This window comes from Leptonychotes weddellii, chromosome 8 (genome assembly GCF_054177405.1).
Source record: "Leptonychotes weddellii isolate Sample4059 chromosome 8, ASM5417740v2, whole genome shotgun sequence".
Classification (NCBI taxonomy): Eukaryota; Metazoa; Chordata; class Mammalia; order Carnivora; family Phocidae; genus Leptonychotes; species Leptonychotes weddellii.
The window spans coordinates 31,931,648-31,951,656 of record NC_138376.1 but is presented as its reverse complement, the minus strand read 5'-3'; the positions used below and the strand labels follow the sequence as shown (position 1 = coordinate 31,951,656).

The window sequence follows — 20,009 nt, the reverse complement described above, 5'->3', positions numbered from 1 at the left end:
GAGTAATATTAAAAACAAAGCACAACAATCCTAAGCAAACAAAAAAGATTCACAGTTGTCACCACTGAAAGCAACTATTAGACCAACTGCTTGTTGTGAAAATCAGTAGAGAAAAAGCTTTTCTTTATAGATGAAATACGGCTAAAACAAATGGTTTAAAAAAGTATGCAAATGTTAAAGCAAATACAGCAAAATACTAACTACTGAATCTAGGTGGTAGGTATATGGATGTTTACTGTATCAACTCTTGCCTGTATGTTTAAAATTTTTAATAAAAAAAGCTGGAAAAAAAGTCTCCTGGCCGTCTAAAAAAAGTCACATTACTTTATATGAAAAATGATAATTTAATCCTCTATAGCTAATTTTCTTTTTTTTTTTTAGATTTTTATTTATTTATTTATTTTGAGAAAGAGAGAATGAGAGAGAGAGAGAGAGCACATGAGAGGGGGGAGGGTCAGAAGGAGAAGCAGACTCCCCGCCAAACAGGGAGCCCGATGCGGGACTCGATCCAGGGACTCCAGGATCATGACCTGAGCCGAAGGCAGATGCTTAACCAACTGAGCCACCCAGGTACCCCTATAGCTAATTCTCCTATTTTCAATATGTTTTATAAGATAACAGCAATAATTTAAAAGTGAAATTCTGATAGCATACTTTGTGTTTTTAGAGCATATCTGAGAATTTAAATGTATGTGCTATACTGATTTCAAGCTAAGGGCACCTCATTAATGTTCTCAGTTTATGAATTTTAAGTATGTGTAGTCCCTAAGTATTTTTATGAAAATACATCAGGATCTCATATAGTACCTTTAAGACAGATGAATACATATAACTTCAGAAATCTGGATTTATTAAAATTTATTTAGAATCTATATGAGCAAATAAGAGGTTATATTACATATTTAAAATCACTAGTATCTTGAATTAATTTAGTAAAAAGTGTATACATACTTGATATCTTCTGAGTGAAGGTAAATGTTACTACATGCTCTTCCGTGACACTGTCTAAATGCTGTTTTTCTTCTTGTAGTGCCATTCCAATTAAATGTAACACCTTGGATAAGATGTTTTATAACTTTTAGTAAATCAAAAACCAAGTACATATTTTTATAAGCAAACACAAAAAAGAATTCACCATTGAAAAAAGATAAAGCAAACCACTAAAAAGTGCAAGAAAAAACAATCTGAAGTACTAATTTTTATTAAGTTCAAACTCTAAATTTCATTTTCTAATAAAAAATTCTCAGTAAGGAAACAAAAATTTCCATGTCAGCTACAAAGAAAATTCAACTGCATATTCTTAGGATAAGTTCATATACATCCCTACACTACAGTCTTTAAAAAAAATCTTCTAAGAATCGGTGGCCAAATAATTAGAGCTGAAAGCATCTACCATGTAATGATCTCTAGTTAAATTTCTCTAAGGATTAAAAATCTTAATCATCTCAGTATGTATCTTTCATCTCTAATGCCACATAATTTATGAAGATGTTTACAGTTATTCCTTATATCTCACAAAAAATTCCTTACTTCTAAGGAAATATAAAATGATTTTTATTTGCATTTTTATTGCCCTTATCCTGCTCCCCAAATTCTGGAAGGAGATACCTGTGTGTTGTATGTTTCCCCACACAAAGAGCTACTGTGGCTGTCAGAGACTTGGATGAACTAAGTTAGCTTGAAGGACACGAAACAAATGTACACACAAAAGGTAAATGCTGTTCACTCCTTTTTTTCTCCATCATTTCCCACAGATCTTTTGCTCACATAATACTGATAGTCTCTAGTAAACCACAGCTCCATGCTTTTACATTTTAAGTGTCTGTTTATAAATGGGAGGGGGGTGTAAGTGTACACATATCTTAGCCAATGAGACACTTGAGCCTGCTAAGACAATGGAAAGAAAAATAGCTTTGGAAGAAGGCTCTGGAAGAATGCCTTCTTTTTTTTTTATTAACATATAATGTATTATTTGTTTCAGGGAATGCTTGCTTTCATTTGCATCCTGGCTTCACAGCTTTCAAGCTAACATGCCTTCAGGGAATCTGTCTGAGCCCAATTTCATCTTTAAAATGGAAAAAAATAGCTTCCCTTTAGAGTTTTGAGAATTGCAAATATTGTATGTATGTAAAAGTACCTACCACAGATTAAGGCACAGAGTAGGCTAATTCTATTAACTGAATAATTACTACTATGTTACTTACTAGTTGAGTAACATGGGCAAGTTAATTGAATCTCACTGAAACCTGACTTCCTCATCTATATAATGGAAAAAGTTGTATCTACCCAAACGGGTGTTGTGTGAATTCAACGAAATAAACAGTTCAAGAATAACTCACATCAAAGCTATAAACTAAAATACAAACAAGGTTCTAGACATGCCACTTAATTAGCTACAGTCTCTGCGTTTCAATTTCTTCAATTATAAAATACAGATACTGATGAACCCACAGGTTTTTTGAGGGGATTAAATAAAAAAAATGTTAGATAACACATTATACAAATAACAGAGTACTACATAAACAGAGACATATTATGAATAATCAATGAGAGGAAGACTGGCCAACAAAACCAAGGTAATCACAACCAAGTGGTATTAAAAAACATCTGCCCGGCTATCATTTTCATTGTCAGTCACAAAAGCAGTAACAATATTACATTTCAAATTAAGCTAACACTACATTTTGTGCTAAGCTGTTTATGTATAGATATTGACAAGAATATTTTGGCTTTTACTAAAAAGGCACTAAAATATAAATAATAAATGTTTTCAAACCTACCCTTTGTAGCATGGACTCAGACCAGGCATATCCATTATGTTCTACAGCCCACTGCAGGACTGTCCTCATGATGCACAACATCACATCTGACTGCAAAATGTTTACCAGACTTGCAAATAGAGGGCAGAATGGAGGCAAAACTGGAGGTGGAAGTGCTGAAAATAAGGTTATTACTGGTTTCTCTTGTAGAACATGCTTAAAAAAAAAAAAAAAACCAACCCTATCTTTTGATAGTCTTCACTCAAAGAATATTCATTAACACATATCTTAAAGCTGTATTTTACCTTCTCAAAGTCAAATGCATAAAAACAGCTACACTAATAGCAGCAGTACAAAGGAAAGTCTTTCTTTTCCCTAGAAATGTCCTAGGATCTGAGATAAATCCATTAACCCAGAGGTGACTCAGTACAGCCTATTTCTATATTTGCATATTTATTAGTCTTTTGAATGTTCACTGGGAAAGCATACATTTAAATCTTCCACTTCGCCAAGGATAATCATCATAGTCAATAGAAAACAGCATTTAACAAGTAGAAGAGACAAGAGATTTTTAGAAAGATTAAAAATACCTGTATCTTCCCTGTTTTGTCTTTTCAATTTCCGTTGAGCTTCCTCTGCCTAATAAAAAAGAAATTTGGACAGGGAATTAGTAATATACAACAACCTAATATCCAAAACACTAAGTTAATCTTTGTCATATTATCTTCTGATTTTAGAAGATATTTACCCTTAGTTTTATAGTGCCTCCCCCCAGCCTCCAAATGATACATCAAGGTTATTTTTTTCCCCCACTACTCACCCCCACCAAGCCCCAAGGAGTTCTTTCTTATTTTAAAATGCAGGGGAAACATGTACAAACCAAACCAAAATGTTATTTAGGCTTAAGCTCTATGACATGCATCTAAACAAAGCTTCATGTTTAAGTTTAATTAATGCCATTTACGAAAAAGTATTTGAAGGGTAGACTGCTGGAGCACCTGGGTGGCTCAGTCGGTTAAGTGTCAGGCTCTTGATTTCAGCTCAGGTCATGATCTCAGGATCATGAGATTGAGCCCCATGTCAGGCTCTGTGCTCAGTGGGGAGTCTGCTTGAGATTCTCTCCCTCTCCCTTTTCCCCTCGCTCCCACATGTATGTGCAGTCTACCTCTCTCTCAAATAATAAGTAAATCTTAAAAAAAAAAAAAAAGTAGACTGCTATAAGACAAAACTTAGCCAAGAATCATGCGGAAAATTCCATAAATTAGTATGGAAAAGCATAATGTTAAGTAGTAGCAACTCTGAAATGAGTATAAAATAGTTTAACTGATTATTATACAGGTTGACAATTTGTCTTCAAAAGCCAATAAAATACAATTTTATATGTAAGGTTTATGTATATAATTATATAGATCTTATGTATGTATGTAGCATACATGGCGGGGGGGAACCCAAAAATGTTAGGTGGTGATATTTTAGGTAATCTATACTTTCTTCACTATACCTTTTTATATTTTTTCAAATTTCCTACAATAAAAAGTATCCTTTTTCAATCTCTGAAAAGCAGTAAAAGTTGTTTAGGAAAAACAAACCAAATCAACAAACAAGCACAGCTCTTCCCCAGTATACTTTTTATTTTCCCATTTACCTTGGACTGCTCTGCCCTTGAGAAGTGATAGAAATACAAATTGAAATCTTTGGCACACTCTGGTTTCAGTTCGTACATGCCTCGTCCTGTTAATCCAGGTTTTCTATGGAAAAAAAAGTCCTTAAAATATTATTACTAAAGTCATACCCTAATTTATGAGACAGTCTTAGATAACAGAATAAAAAAGCCGAGCTCTCATTTACTGCTGATGAACGTAAACTGGTACTATTTTCTGTGGGTTAATTTGGTAATCTACATTCAACGCTCTACATGTATCATCTTATCTGACGCATCCACTTTGAATTTATCCTAACAGGACAGGTGAATGTGATGGTCATTGTGATGATTCAAAGTCTAACAACAGGGAATAGGTTACACCCATTACGACACCTCCACACAGTTGAACATCATGAAAAGTGGTAATAATTTCTAAATTTTGACATATAAAGATGTCTCTGATAAGTTCTACCAAGTGGAAAAAGCAGGTACAATTTTAAGGTTTAGGGAATTATATATATATATTTTTTCCTGTATTTTCTCTAAAAGCATGTACTGTATCTTTATAATCAACAAAAACAAAGACATTACTGTTGGGGTGGGAGCAAGGAAAAAGCAGGATTGAGGAACTGCCTCAACAGGCTCAGGGGGATCAACTAGTTTACCTACTGGGCAACACAATGGCCACTAGAGAGTGAAGGCAGTACTGAGAGGCCATCTCACAACTTAGGAGGCACATTCAGATGGAAACAAAGAAAGCAGTTTTGGGAAAACTCAATGCATCGACTTACGTCACCCGCTCAGGTTAATGTCAATTATATGAAACTATCAGGAACACCGGTTCTGAGCACAGTGAAAATTCTCATAAACCAATTTAGGTTGCTGAGTGCAGAGCTGTATCAGAAGAGTGAAATGACAGAAATCTAGTACAGAACTATGTATCTGAAAATGTCTGTCACTCTCTGAAAGCAACGATTTCATTCTCAGTTCCATCAAAGGAAACACTAAGAAAAATTAGTATGTAAAAAAATTGAACAGGAAGTAAACTCACTTGAAATGGGCAACTGCTTCAATTACACTTTCCATGCCAGTCTCCTTGTTCTCCTAACAGTACGAGAAACAAGTAAGTGTGTTTCATGTTAACAGTATCTGCTAGCACCTTGAACATTGTGCTTTTCTCTCCTGAGGCCTTACACGGCAACCCTATGAAGCAGATATACTATTATCCCAATTTTTACAGATGAGGATTCCACAGTAAACATAATTATTAATATACAACCAGGGAAACTTATTTTGTAAGCTAACATGCATTCAGACTCATATGATTAAAAACAAGTCACTACCATATGGATTCAAGGTGACAGCTTTCAAAGGAATTAAGTTAAAAACACAAAGTACACATAACGTAACATTTAAACAAAATTTATGTAAGATATTTATACTATTTTTATGAAAGTTACACTGATTCCTTATATATTTTTAGTAAAACAGCATTTCCTAAATCATATCCCATTCATAAAAAGATGTTAACAGGTATTCTGATTAAAGAATTCTCTGGTCAAAGATGTTTGGTAAATATAGTTGCCATCACTTTGTACAAGGTGTACTTTAAAATGCTGTTTTAGATTATAATCTTCTTGGGGCGCCAGGGTGGCTCAGTTAAGTGTCTGACTCTTGATTTCGGCTCAGGGTATGATATCAGGGTCCTGGGATTGAGCCCCGTGTTGGGCTCTGTGCTGGACATGGAGCTTGCTTGAGATTCTCTCTTTCCCTCTGCCTCTCCTCCCACCCCCAAATTATACTCTCCTTTATTCTAAAGTCTAAGTGAAACTGTAATTGCTTCCTCATCTAACAACTCAGGATTCATTTCCTGTATTAAAAAGTATAAGTAATTTTTATCCTGACTAGATATTTAGTGATATTAAGAAATTATTAATTATTGTTCTTTTATTATGGCATACGGATAGATAGGTTTTTCTAAAAGTCCTTGTAGACCAGTTTCTCAACCTTGGCACTTATCTGCTGGATCAGATAAATCTTTGTTGTGGGGGGTCTGTCCTATGCATTGTGGGGTGGTCAGCTGTATCTCTGGCCTCTGCTCACTGGATGCCAGGAGTACTACACAACCCTGCCCCGAGCAGTGACACTGCCAAATGTCTCCGGGGGGGCAAAATTGTCCCTGGTTGAGAACCACTGTTTTAACATATATACAGTTCTATTTATAGATGAAATGGTAAGCCTCGTATTCTGGTTTTTTGGCTATAACAACTCAGCAAAATAAAATTCTGGCTTACTGTTGCACAACATTGCTTCACATATATATCAAACAGGTCAAAAAACTCCCCAGCAATTTCATATAAAAAAGGAAAAAAAAAAAGAAATCTTTCATCTCTGGCCTTAACCATCTCATATAAACCAACTACTTATATTATAGCTAAGCACATACACAAAAAAAGTTACCAGAATGCTTGGAATAAGACTTTTTTTTTTTAAACAAGATTTTTTTTCCCTCCTTTGAAATGATAATGAACCTGGTCACATCACAAGTAAAGTCAGAAGTAGGACAGAGAATGCTCTGAAGGCCGGTTTGGTCATCCGAGATCATTAAAATGACTGACCACTACCAATGTGTACAAAAAAAATATAAAATGTAAATAAAAAATAGAAACAAAAATTTCCTTTTTAAGGTACTTTTAAGAAAAAAAGCAGGGCCTTGGAAGTTTTGGTTCTTTTTTCCTCCCCTGTGGCAAACTCACCTTTTGTGGTTTTTGGTTGGGTGGTAGAGATCATGTGTCATCTGTGGGTAAACCTGGTATTCTTAACAAAATAATCCAGTGGGGGGGGAGCAGAGATTTGTGGTTGGGGTATAGATAAAACAAGACTGGTTGAAACTGGTGATGGGTTCTGTTACACTATGTTTTCTATTTCCATAGATATTTGAAACTTTTCATAATATAAAGTTTAAAGGAAGTATTACTCTGCAACAAATACAGGTTTAAATCCCAGAAGAATGAACATTAAGGTTGAAAGTTTTGATCTATGTTTCAAATCCGGGGAAACATTTTGAAAAGCGTCAAGGAAATAAGGATCTCTCCTAACTACAAGTATTTGGTATCTATCTGAAAAGCCCTGTGGCTGAAAAACAGGTGGCCAGGGAACTTGAGATCCTGGGACGAGAAACAGTTAACAATTAGCCTGTGAATGCCAATGTGAACATTACTTTACATTCACTAAAATGAAAGAGATGGCTCCCTAAGGGAGAGTTTTTGGATGCTTCAGAAGGAAAAAGCTCTGAAAAGCTTTAGTACCCTCAACACAGATGAGCAGATGTTTCTCACTTCCTTCTCCAATATGTTAAGTTTTAAAGCATTATCTCCACCCATGGCAACTTTGTAGTAAGGACTCAATAAGCCCTGTCTACTGAATACATAAATTCAGTTTTCAAGATCAGGTTTACTTCTTTTTTTAAAGATTTTATTTATTTATTTGACAGAGAGAGACACAGTGAGAGAGGGAACATAAGCAGGGGGAGTGGGAGAGGGAGAAGCAGGCTTCCCGCTGAGCAGGGAGCCCGATGCGGGGCTTGATCCCAGAATCCTGGGATCATGACCCGAGCCGAAGGCAGACACTTAACGACTGAGCCACCCAGGTGCCCCAAGATCAGGTTTACTTTTATTTATTTATTTTTTAAAGATTATTTATTTGAGAGAGAGAATGAGAGAGAGAGAGAGCATGAGAGGGGGGAGGGTCAGAGGGAGAAGCGGACTCCCTGCTGAGCAGGGAGCCCTATGTGGGACTCGATCCCGGGACTCCAGGATCATGACCTGAGCCGAAGGCAGTCGCTTAACCAACTGAGCCATCCAGTTGCCCAGGTTTACTTTTATTCAATATCCTTATCTCTTCTAAGAATTCACTGTGAAAGATTCTACTTCTATGCTGCTTTCTATTCCCAATCACTAGTATTCTTTTTTTTCCCCCCAGCATTAAAAAAAAAAAAAATTTAGGGGCGCCTGGGTGGCTCAGTTGGTTAAGCGACTGCCTTCGGCTCAGGTCATGATCCGGGAGTCCCTGGATCGAGTCCCACATCGGGCTCCCTGCTCGGCGGGGAGTCTGCTTCTCCCTCTGATCCTCCCCCTCTCATGTGCTCTCTCTCTTTCATTCTCTCTGTCTCAAATAAATAAATAAAATCTTTAAAAAAAAAAAAAAAAATTTAAAGTAACCTCTATGTCCAGTGTGGGGCTTGAACCCACGTACGATCAAAGAGTCTCATGCTCTACTGACTGAGCCAGCCACGTGCCCCTCTAATTACGTCTAATAAGAGTGACTAGGAATTATAGGTGTCCTAGAATTGTGGTCTTTACCACCGTGAAAAAGGTATACAGAAGTAAATCTAAACATACTAGCCTGACAGGAAGGGGAGAATTTCCATAATTTCTTTTGTAAGATGTAGGTACTTACATCTTCAGGTAAAGACTTCACCAATTCACTATGAGCCATAGGTTTGATGCTTAATTGATGGATAATCTCTCGCTTAATTTCATCTGTAGCATTTACCTGTCCAACTCCAGGACTAAATCTCTCTCCTGTCAATGCAAAAGTACATATACACACATTTAAGATAATCACAATACTTAAGCAACACAATATATTTTTCTTTTCTTTTTTTTTTTTTAAAGATTTTATTTATTTATTCATGAGAGACAGAGAGAGAGACAGAGGCAGAGGGAGAAGCAGGCTCCCCGCGGAGGGGGGAGCCCGATGCGGCACTCGATCCCAGGACCCTGGGATCATGACCTGAGCCGAAGGCAGACGCTTAACCAACTGAGCCACCCAGGCGTCCCAGGCAGTTATATTTTTCTTTCTGTGCAGTGGGAAGGTAAATAATTGGTTTGGCAGCAAACTAGGGTGAGAGCAGCTCCTAACCACACTTCTGAGGCTCAGACACAACAGGTGAGTGCAGGCTTTGGGTAGCAGAGAGAGAAAACTCTGGATACTATTTTGAAAGAGTGGGATCAGAAGGCAGGAAGGGACTGGATGTAGTCAAAAACTGGTAGAGCAGTAGTTGGAACCAGAGGACTAGGAAACTGCTTTCATGCTATCTGCCACATGGTAGCAGGGAGGGAGAGGCTTCCTTTCACCTTCTATCTAGTGGCAAATAAAATCTCACCTTCTGAGACCTTCGTTAGTATCACCTCCTGACAGTAGCCAGGATTCTCTGCTCTATGGACTACAGAGTCAAAAATAGCAGAGGAGGTAGAGAAGGTAAAGAATAAAAGAATAGGAAAGATGGAGGTGACAGGACTGAAAATACAGGAAATAAGAGAAGAAATCTGCATCTACTAGCCACAGGTCTCTATTAACTTATTTTTTTTAATCATATATAAAGCCAAGATGACAGTTCTGCAACACAAAAGCACAGAAAGAAACATACCTAAGATATAAAGTAACAGTAAATAGCTCCTAAATATCCTATTCTTACTTGCTAAACTCTTCTGTCCTACTTTTTTCTCCCCAAAGAGCCTTTCAGATTATTCTGCTTCAGAACTTGTACTCTCTTGTTCTAAAGCACCATGGCACTATCACTCTCAGTGCTACAGTAACCAGAAGGGAGAAAGAGATGGATGCTCTAATCTTCCCCTGAAGCTGAAGAACTGCTTAAACAAAAGAAACATAGCTTAGAAATTCACAACTATTTGTTATCACAAAAGCCAATGTAATTGATAAATGTCACAAACAATCCATACTTACCAACAAGCATTATAATGAGGTAGAGCATTTCTTCTATTAGAGTGTTGTTTTGCTGAACTACATCCTGTAACAAGTGGAGCGGAGAGAAAGTTGAGGGATACAAATACAAACACTGTATTATCTCAGATGATTAACATATCCAAAAAAAAAGAAAGATACTTCTTTAATGATGTATTATGGTCTTTTATTTTTTATTTATTTTTTTTTTGTATTATGGTCTTTTAAACATGCTCTTACCTTATGGGTAATCTCAGAGCTAAATCTTTTTCCATAGTCTGGAGTACTGAAAATCTGATAAAGTTCAAAGCGGCTGAGCATTATCATCAGGAAATGATTTGGATCCATCATGGAGACACCTGTCTTTTTTTTTTTTTTTTAATGTTTGAGATAAAGGAAAAGAGAGAGGTCAAAAGGGCTACTAAACAATTAGTGAAAGATATTTTGGGTTGAATTAAGTGAAAATAGCTTACTTATTCACCAATCCCTATAAAAGATGAAAACCCACTTAGTCAATTCCCTACCTGTGGAAGCTACAAGTGTGGACAAGAATCTAAGCTGGTAAAAAAAATAAAGCATAGACAAAACAAAAAAAACCCCCTAACCCTACGTATCAGAGTAACACGTTCTCTTGCCTTTTAATTCTCTGAATTGACTGCAACCCTATGAATTCAGCTCTGAAATTTTATCTCAGGGCTCTCTTATCACTGTCTAGTAGTGTATGGACTCTGAGAGAAATGTGCTATGGCAATTAAGCTTCTAGTACTTTTTATTTACCTAATATTAAGCTCTTATCAAGAACTCTCAAATTAATTTTTGGTGATAAAAACCAAACTAACTGAAACAACAGCTTTTAAATATTAGTTTTAATTCTCCTCTAATTCCATTTGTATAAATTCTAAATCAACTTGGATTTTATTTTGAGCCAATCATTTTTGAAATATACATTTTATAACCTTTTCTATAATTTTTAAATCCATTCAGCAATAATATAGAAAAACCACTATGTGATAAACATTGTGCTATGCACAATGGACAAAAAGGGACTAAGATATAGTTGCCATGGTTTAGTGGAGGGACAAAAAGTAAATAGGCAACCACGATCCAGAGCTATGAATGTTATGGTGGGGATGAGTACCACGCTATGGGCCTTCCCAAATGGGATACTTAGCTACATTTTTGTGTGTCAGGGAAGGCTTTCCGGAGAAAGGGACACTAAACACTAAGACATACAGGAAAACAAGTTACAAGGTGAACAGAAAAGGAAGGGAGTAGGGTAGGCAAACTAGGGAGCAAAAGAAATAAATGTGCAGAATTTAAGACTTAAGAGAGAGCATGGCATTTCAGGGAATTTTAACATAGTTAAGTTTCATAAGCCTTGGAAATCAGTTTAAGGGGTTTGGGTCTTTAACCAGAGGACAACGAAAAAAGGATGGCTTTCAGGTTTCTGACCCAACTATACAACTGTATAGACTGTTAAACAATACACCAAGGTAGGAAACCCAAGACAGGAGGAAGGTATGGAGGGAATAAGAGGAATTAGTTTGAATATGTTAAATCTGAGATGTGTCCAGGAAATCTAGATGGAAATGTTCTATAGGCTGCTAGCCATATGAGTTTGGAGCTCAGTAGACAGGGCTAGGCTAGAGTTAGAGATTTGAGAGTAATCATAAGTGGCTGGGTTCTGTGGAAATGACAAGAAGAAAAACGTTCCCTACAACCTGTAAGTTTAATGCTTTTAATTCATTACCTGAAGCATTACTATATCCTTGTCAAACATTTCACGTCTGCATTTCACATTATGGTAGTAATAAATCTAAAAAAAAATTAATTATATTGGTAAATAGGTTTTTATTTGTGCAGCTCCCTCCTCTCCCCAATCCCCAAGAGCACATGGGTTTGATGCAAGTGTGAACGTGGGTGCACATGCACGAATGCACGTGCACACACGTGTACACACACACACAATGTAGTTCTCTCAACAGTTAATACTATATTAGCAGAGATTAATTAATTAGAAATTTCCAGATTTCAGTGTTTATGCTATAGTACACATTTTGCAGCCAACTTTCTGGGTTTCCCCAACAAAGCTACTTTGCTGTAAGGTTTATGGCTATGAAAAATGAAAACAAAACAAAACCAAAACCTATACCAAGCCTTGATAAGGTCTAAAAATAAAACCTCAATTTCAGAGCTACAGTAATAGAACTTTTTTTTGATTGAAGTATAGTTGACACACAATGTTCCATTAGTTTCAGGTGTACAACATAGTGATTGGACAAGTCTATATGTTATGTTCTGCTCACCACAAGTGTAACTCCCATCTGTCACCATTTAACACTGTTTAACACTGACTATATTCCCTATGCTGTGCCTTTCATCTTCGTGACTTACTCATTCCATAATCGGAAACTTGTACCTCCCACTATGCTTCACCCATTTTACCCATCCCCCTACCCCTTACCCTCCGGCAACCATCAGTTTCTAAGAGAACTTTCAACTTTTCCACAATTTTATTTAAATAGATGAAATCTGGATTTTTATTTTGTTTTGTAAAACTGTTCTAAAAATGATCTCAAGTTAAAAATCAAGAAAATTAAGTTCATTTCTACTTTTGATATTGTTTCTTGACAAAGTATGAATAAAAGTTCTAAGAAACTTCTTGGTTTAACATTAATCTTCTTGAACAATTTTAATATAGATAACTCAACTTTCAATGACTTAAGTATATTGAAAATTACAACCTTCACAGAAGCCAAAGGAAGAGATGGAATGAAAAGTCTTCATAAACTAAAAAACACTTACCTGGTTTACTAGAGAGAACCCATTTCTTCTCCACATGCCTGCATGTACTTGGGCACATAAAACAAGGCATCTAAGAGGGTGTTCTATCAACATGGGTGGGCTAAGTTCACTCTGTATAAAAAAAAAAAAAAATCCATAAAAATCTCAACTCTATAAAGAAGGGTGATAAGGGATGGGAACTGTATCAAACAGTAGTTAAAATTAAAGTATGTTTATGTGATGGTCAATTTTGTGTTAACTTGGCTAGGCCATGGTACCCAGTTTTTGATTAACGCCAGTCCACATGTTGCTGTGAAAAGTATTTTGTAGATGTGATTAGCATTTAAATCAGTACACTCTGAGTTAAGCACATTACTCTCTGTAATGTAGGTGGACTTCATCCTATTAGTTCAAGGCCTTAAAAGAAACACTGAGGTCCCCCCAACCAGGGACGAAGAAATTCTGTTTCCAGAATGCCTCTGGTCCTCAGACTACAATATCAACTCTTCCTTGGGTCTCCAGCCTGCTGGACTACCATGCAGGCATATTGCAGACTTGCCAGGCCCCATAACTGCATAAGCCAATTCCTTACAATAAATCAATTTTTTCTCTTTTTCTCTCTCCATACTTTACATACCCATGTGCACATGCATGTGCACACAATCTTCTATTGGTTCTGTTTTTCTGCAGAACCCTGATTAATAAAGTTTGTTTCAAAGTGATTTCAAGTACATGGAACATAATAAATATGCATTTACTTTTTTTAAAAAATATTTTATTTATTTGAGAGAGAGACAGAGATAGTGACAGAGATAGCGAGAGAGAGCAGAAGCAGAGAGAAGTGGGAGAAGCAGAGAGAAGTGGGAGAAGCAGGCTCCCAGCTGAGCGGGGAGCCCGATGCGGGGCTCGATCCCAGGACTCAGAGATCATGACCCGAGCTGAAGGCAGACGCTCAACTGACTGAGCCACCCAGGTGCCCCTAGGCATTTACTTTTAACTTATTATTTTTTTAGGCATTTACTTTTATTTTTTTAAAAAGATTTTATTTATTTATTTGACAGAGACACAGTGAGAGAGGGAACACAAGGAGGGGGAGTGGGAGAGGGAGAAGCATGCTTCCCGCTGAGCAGGGAGCCAGATGTGGGGCTCGATCCCAGGACCCTGGGATCACGACCTGATCAAGGCAGGTGCTTAACGACTGAGCCACCCAGGTGCCCCTAGGCATTTACTTTTAAATGTTAGGATTACTTACTAGAGGAAGGAGCTCTGGAAATTTATATGCGACTTCACTTTTGCTTAATAATACATGTAAACCTGCATAGGAGAACAAACAAAAAGGCATTTCAACAACTGCAGATCATTTAGGAAAAAAGTCCTAAATATTCACTCAACTTTGTATCTAACTACTCTTTCTCTTTGAGAACCTATCCCATTACAAATTAAGATAAAAAATGAATTGCATCTATAAATGAAGCTTTTTGAATAGATATTTTCATGAAGCTCTGTGTCAAAGGTACACTTAGAGCTAAATTCCTAATTACATTTACTAATACACACGGATGACATTTTATATAAGTAAATGTCAGATATACAAACACGGCAAAAGCAGTTTTTTTTTTTTTAAGATTTTATTTATTTATTAGAGAGAATGAGAGAGAGAGAGCATGAGAGGGGGAGGGTCAGAGGGAGAAGCAGACTCCCTGCCGAGCAGAGAGCCTGATGCGGGACTCGATCCCAGGACTCCAGGATCATGACCTGAGCCGAAGGCAGTCGCTTAACCAACTGAGCCACCCAGGCGCCTGGCAAAAGCAGTTCTATAATTATCAAACAATTTATGTATGTTATGCCCACTTTAAGAGTCATATTTCACTGGGCTGAGTTTGTTCCCATTTAAAGTATAGCAGGAGAGATCCTTCTGGCAAGTGAACAGAGAGACTAGTCCTGGGATTCATGGTCCATGCTGATCCTGACCTCAGATTTAAGCTCCCTAGAACTTCCAGCGTAAGATCAAAGCCTCTCTAGTTCCTAATTGCAAAGGGCTCTTACATAGCTCAAACTTGCTTAATTCTGTTAACTAAGAATTAAGTGTACTGTTTATGTTGTTGTCTACCCAGAGAATTTTTTTTTTTTTTTTTTAAAGATTTTATTTATTTATTTGACAGAGAGACACAGCGAGAGAAGGAACACAAGCAGGGGGAGTGGGAAAGAGAGAAGCAGGCTTCCCACCGAGCAGGGAGCCCGATGCGGGGCTCGATCCCAGGACCCTGAGATCATGACCTGAGCTGAAGGCATTCGCTTAACCAACTGAGCCACCCAGGCGCCCCGAGAATGCTTTTTACAATCTTATCAATAGGTGCGGCCACTTGGTCAAGCCTGGCTTGAGGCTTTCGTATCCAAGAAGACCTGCATCATGAGTCTCATTCTGACGACCTGCACTTGACATCTGCCACTCGAACTCCATTAGTACACACTCCAAGTTGTTCTTGAACTGTTTTGTGTGTGTTTACTTAGTAAGCTCTTCAATTAGATTATAAGCATTTAGGCCAAGCTTTATCAAACACAGCAGAATGCTCAAAGATGTTCACTGAGGTCTGAGAGCAGTAAAGACCTAGGCAGAAACGAGTATAACTCTCATTTCTATGTAACTATCAACACTGGCCTCCAACATACGACCAGATTTTTAAAGGCAGCAAAGACCAGCAGCTGAGTTGTAAACAGGACCAACATTCCTGCATCCCAGCTGAATACTTTCCCACAACACCATGCTGTCACCTGCTCCCATCAATTATCAACAGGTTCAGTATGCTCAAAGCACTTATGGAAACAAAACAGGGCCTGAACAAGTTTCATATTAAGTACTTCTCTGCTGTTCTATTTGTTGCATTACTGACATTTAGATGTCTAAGTTATCTTAAATCTCCACAACTTCCATAAGACTGTTGGAATGCTAGGCTCTAGCAGCAAGAAAATGTGACAATGCTCAGAACAATGAAAAAAAAATGCATTCAGCAAAGAAAGAGGATTATTACTCCTGATCCCATGGACTTTAAAAGGATGATAAAGGAATACTAGGACTAGCTCTATGCCCACAAATTTGATAACTTAGATGAAATGTAACAATTTCTTGAAAAACACGAACTAGCAAAACTCCTAGAAGGAGAAACATATAACTAGAACTAACCTGTATCTATTAAAGAAATTGAATCAGTAATTAATGACCTTCCAAAAAAGAAAATATCAAATCCATATGGTTTCACTGAGGAACTCTACTAAACATTTAAGGAAGAAATGATATCAATTCTCCACAATCTCTTACACACACACACACACAACCATTTTCACATCATATTAAATTATTCAGCCACATACTTAAGATAAACTACAAATTCTACAATGACTAAAAATAGCTACCTTTACAACTTTTCTACTCTCACAGTTAAAAGTGGAACTAAAGGGAACAGCAGCATGTGAGCAGGATAAGAATTCCTGCAATCAAGAAATATGGAAGGAAGCTAGATTGAAAAGAGTCTGGGGGCGCCTGGGTGGCTCAGTCGTTGAGCGTCTGCCTTCGGCTCGGGTCATGATCTCAGGGTCCTGGGATCGAGCCCCGCATCGGGCTTCTTGCTCGGCGGGAAGCCTGCTTCTCCCTCTCCCACTCCCCCTGTTTGTGTTCCCTCTCTCGCTGTGCCTCTCTCTGTCAAATAAATAAAATTAAAAAAAAAAAAAAAAGAAAAGAGTCTGTAGATAGAGATGGACAGGTGCATATTCTAAGTTTTTGGCCACTGCAAGGTGGTGGCTTCAAATACTCTACCAAGTATAAAGGGCTTGTAAATCAACTACTTATGATTAAAAAACTATCATTCCAATGTGGGACTCACTCTTTACCTGCTGCCTAAAAAGGTTATCAATAAATGAGTAAAAAACAGCTTAGAGGGAAAGAAAAAAAAAATTTAGGGTGGTTTCAATTTATCAGCAATCACTTAAGCGATAGGGTGATTTGAATGGTAACAACAGACTCTGAATGTGAGTTGAGTTAGGCATATGGTATATATGTGGTAAGCATGTGGTATGTGCAGTTTAGAAGTCTGATGCAGCACCATGGTACAGTCGTTATAAACATGACTTCTGGGGCCAAAGCACCTCACAATTCCTACTCTGACTCTTTCTTGCTGCATGACACTAAGGAGGTCACTTCTATGTCTCAGTCTTCCCCTCTGTGAAGCAAATGTAACATTACCTACCTCGTAGGCTGATGTGGTGATTAAATAAGTCAATGCTTATAAAACTCTCAGTATAATGTATAGTAAGTATTCAATAAATATTAACCACAAACAACAATTTAGAAGATAATTTCAGGGTTCTTTTTTGGGGAGAAATGCTTTACCTGCAAGTAAGCGAGAAACTGGGAGGTGAATGCTAACTTTTTCTTGGGAAACACAGTATCTGATAGTTTCCACTGAATGTCCACAAATGCTTAACGTGATTGGTTGTTCACCATCAGTGAAACCACCATGACACTGCATCAATACAGCAAGGCATTTCTTGTAAGCTTCAATTAACACTTTTTCCTAAAAAAGAGGGTTTTCTGTAAGTTAGTTCAAAGGCTGGGTTTCTACAACATTGAATAAGCACCTCAAATTCAACAATGAGTAAGTACCTCAGATATCAATATAGGCAACACCAAACTCAATCTTCCCTCCCCCAATATGGTCCCTCTTCCAGTGCCCTGTCTCAGGGAATGACATCTCCATAAAGCTGTGGAAATCTATAAGTCATTCCCATACCCTCCTTTCCCTCATTTCCCACTGCCCAATCTATTACACTAAGCTGGCAATTTCATCTTCTAAATTTCTCTCAAACCTGGCCACTGATCATCTCCAGTAATTCAAAGGAAAGCCAACCATCTATTAAATCCCCTGCTTCTACTTCTGCCCTCCTCCATCTATTCTCCCAGAGTAATTTTTAAAAAAACATGTAAACTGGATCATGTCACCTTTTCTAGCTTGGTAGCCACTAGTGGCATCCCAATATTAGAATAAAACCCAAACTTCGTTCCAGGGCCTCCAAGGCCTGCAAAGTCAGGCCCCTGTCCAGTTCTCTACCTTCAACCTCTGTGCTCCAACCTGAGCCTTCTCACAGCTCCTGGACCAACCATACTCTTTCTCATTGCAGAGCATGATGAAGCTGTCTCACAGTCAGGAATATTCTTTGCTCTTTGACCAGTTAACTCTTACACATAGTTCAGATCTCACAGAAGTCTTCTCTTACCTCTTAACTTACACAGGCTCTTATCTAGACTTTATAGCCAAAGGAAAGCAAAGTAATTTTAAGATGGAGAACAAATGAAACAGTTATAAAGCCTTATTTTTGGATACATTTCTAAACTCTTCTTTTTATATGCTCAAAATCTGACGAGATTATGGGGAAAAAATGTAGATCATAACATAAGAGAAGAGAGAGTGGATCATTTCTTCCTCTATTTTCCAAGTTTTTTCTAAGGCTTCAGAATTTTAACTTTTATGGAATTTATGGGTAAGAGAGGAAAAGATGTTATTTCATGAGGTAAGTATCACCACTATCCTCTCCAAATCTCCTCAGAATTCTTAGGAATCTGTTTATTCCCCATCTTCCATTTATCTCCTACTGCCTACCCCTGGAAGAAACTCACGTCTAAAGCACACCAGTCCTGCATCATTGAAATGACATGTGTTAATTTCATTTGTAGCGTGAAGGCTGCCTCCCATTCTGGTTCCATTTCAATATGCTGTCCTACTTGACGTGTAATTGGATCCATTCCCTTAAAAGAAGCAAAAAGATTTTATTTTAATTTTTAAAAACTTTTATTCATTTATATGACAGAGAGAGACAGCACAAGCAGGCAGAATGGCAGGCAGAAGAAGAGGGAGAGAGCCCGACACGGGGCTCTATCCCAGGGTCCTGGGATCATGACCTGAGCCGAAGGCATATGCTTAACAGACTGAGCCACCCAGGTGCCCCAAAAGAAGCGAAAAGATTTTAAATGGATTAAAATTATATTTGTCCTCTTACATGGAAACTTAAGAAATAATATAGAAAAAATATATATTGATTATAAAAACATATAAAATAAAAGTTTTAACAAGAAGCTTCAAGTAGTATAAGAAGTTCAACTCCCTAAATTACATGTTTATATATTAACATTCCCTAAAATATAAATTAAAAACCCCAGTATAGAACAAATATTTTTGAGGCAATCCTGCATATGTTTTAAACCATAAAATGTATGCTTCACTGCAACGAGCCTTCAAATTATTTTTTAGCTCTATCATCTATAGACCAAACTGTTAGAAGAAATTAGACAGGCTTTTAAAATGTTACTGAATTTATAAGTATATTTTATGATATACTAGAATAAAGTTTTCATATTTATTCCTAATCTGCAACTGAAAGTTCTCACAGACTAAAAGAAAGCAAAACAAAACAAAAAAACCAAAAAAACCCAGAAATGTAAAACAAAAAGATAAAATAGTTTTATAAGAATATACATTTTTTTTTTTTTAAAGATTTTATTTATTTATTTTGACAGAGAGAGACACAGCGAGAGAGGGAACACAAGCAGGCGGAGTGGGAGAGGGAGAGGGAGAAGCAGGCTTCCCGCGGAGCAGGGAGCCCGATGCAGGGCTCGATCCCAGGACCCTGGGATCATGACCTGAGCCGAAGGCAGACGCTTAACGACTGAGCCACCCAGGCGCCCCAAGAATATACATTTTTAAAAAAAGATTTAATTTGTTTATTTGAGGGAGAGAGAGAGCATGAGCAGGGGAGAGGGACAGAGGGAGATGGAGAAGCAGGCTCCCCGCTGAGAAGGAAGCCCAACTCGGGGCTTAATCCCAGAACCCTGGGATCATGACGAGTGAGCCACCCAGGCGCCCCAAGAATATATAGTTTTGAAAGAATTTTAAATAAGAATATATGTTTCAGAAACTAGCTTAACAGGGCGCCTGAGTGTATCAGTCGGTTAAGCGTCTGCCTTTGGCTCAGGTCATGATCCCAGAGTGCTGGGACTGAGCCCCGCATTGGGCTCCCTGCTCAGCGGGGAG

General features: G+C 37.6%; 1 protein-coding gene across 8 annotated transcripts in view; it reads right to left on the bottom strand.

Moving 5' to 3' along the window:
• Window positions 1–20,009, bottom strand: part of UBR2 (ubiquitin protein ligase E3 component n-recognin 2) — a 118,296-nt gene that overhangs the window by 32,557 nt on the left and 65,730 nt on the right. For 7 of the 8 annotated variants that reach the window (XM_081828235.1, XM_081828236.1, XM_081828233.1 and 4 more), the window contains 13 exons: window positions 18,599–18,727; window positions 17,315–17,498; window positions 14,183–14,244; window positions 12,952–13,062; window positions 11,897–11,962; window positions 10,387–10,509; window positions 10,150–10,213; window positions 8,860–8,984; window positions 5,453–5,505; window positions 4,405–4,507; window positions 3,350–3,398; window positions 2,781–2,935; window positions 952–1,054 (listed from right to left, as the gene is read on the bottom strand). In XM_081828235.1, coding sequence (XP_081684361.1) covers window positions 952–1,054; window positions 2,781–2,935; window positions 3,350–3,398; window positions 4,405–4,507; window positions 5,453–5,505; window positions 8,860–8,984; window positions 10,150–10,213; window positions 10,387–10,509; window positions 11,897–11,962; window positions 12,952–13,062; window positions 14,183–14,244; window positions 17,315–17,498; window positions 18,599–18,727 — 1,327 coding nt within the window. Of the gene's footprint in view, window positions 1–951; window positions 1,055–2,780; window positions 2,936–3,349; window positions 3,399–4,404; window positions 4,508–5,452; window positions 5,506–8,859; window positions 8,985–10,149; window positions 10,214–10,386; window positions 10,510–11,896; window positions 11,963–12,951; window positions 13,063–14,182; window positions 14,245–17,314; window positions 17,499–18,598; window positions 18,728–20,009 lie in introns of those variants that run through there. The other variant, XR_014147660.1, reaches the window with a different exon arrangement.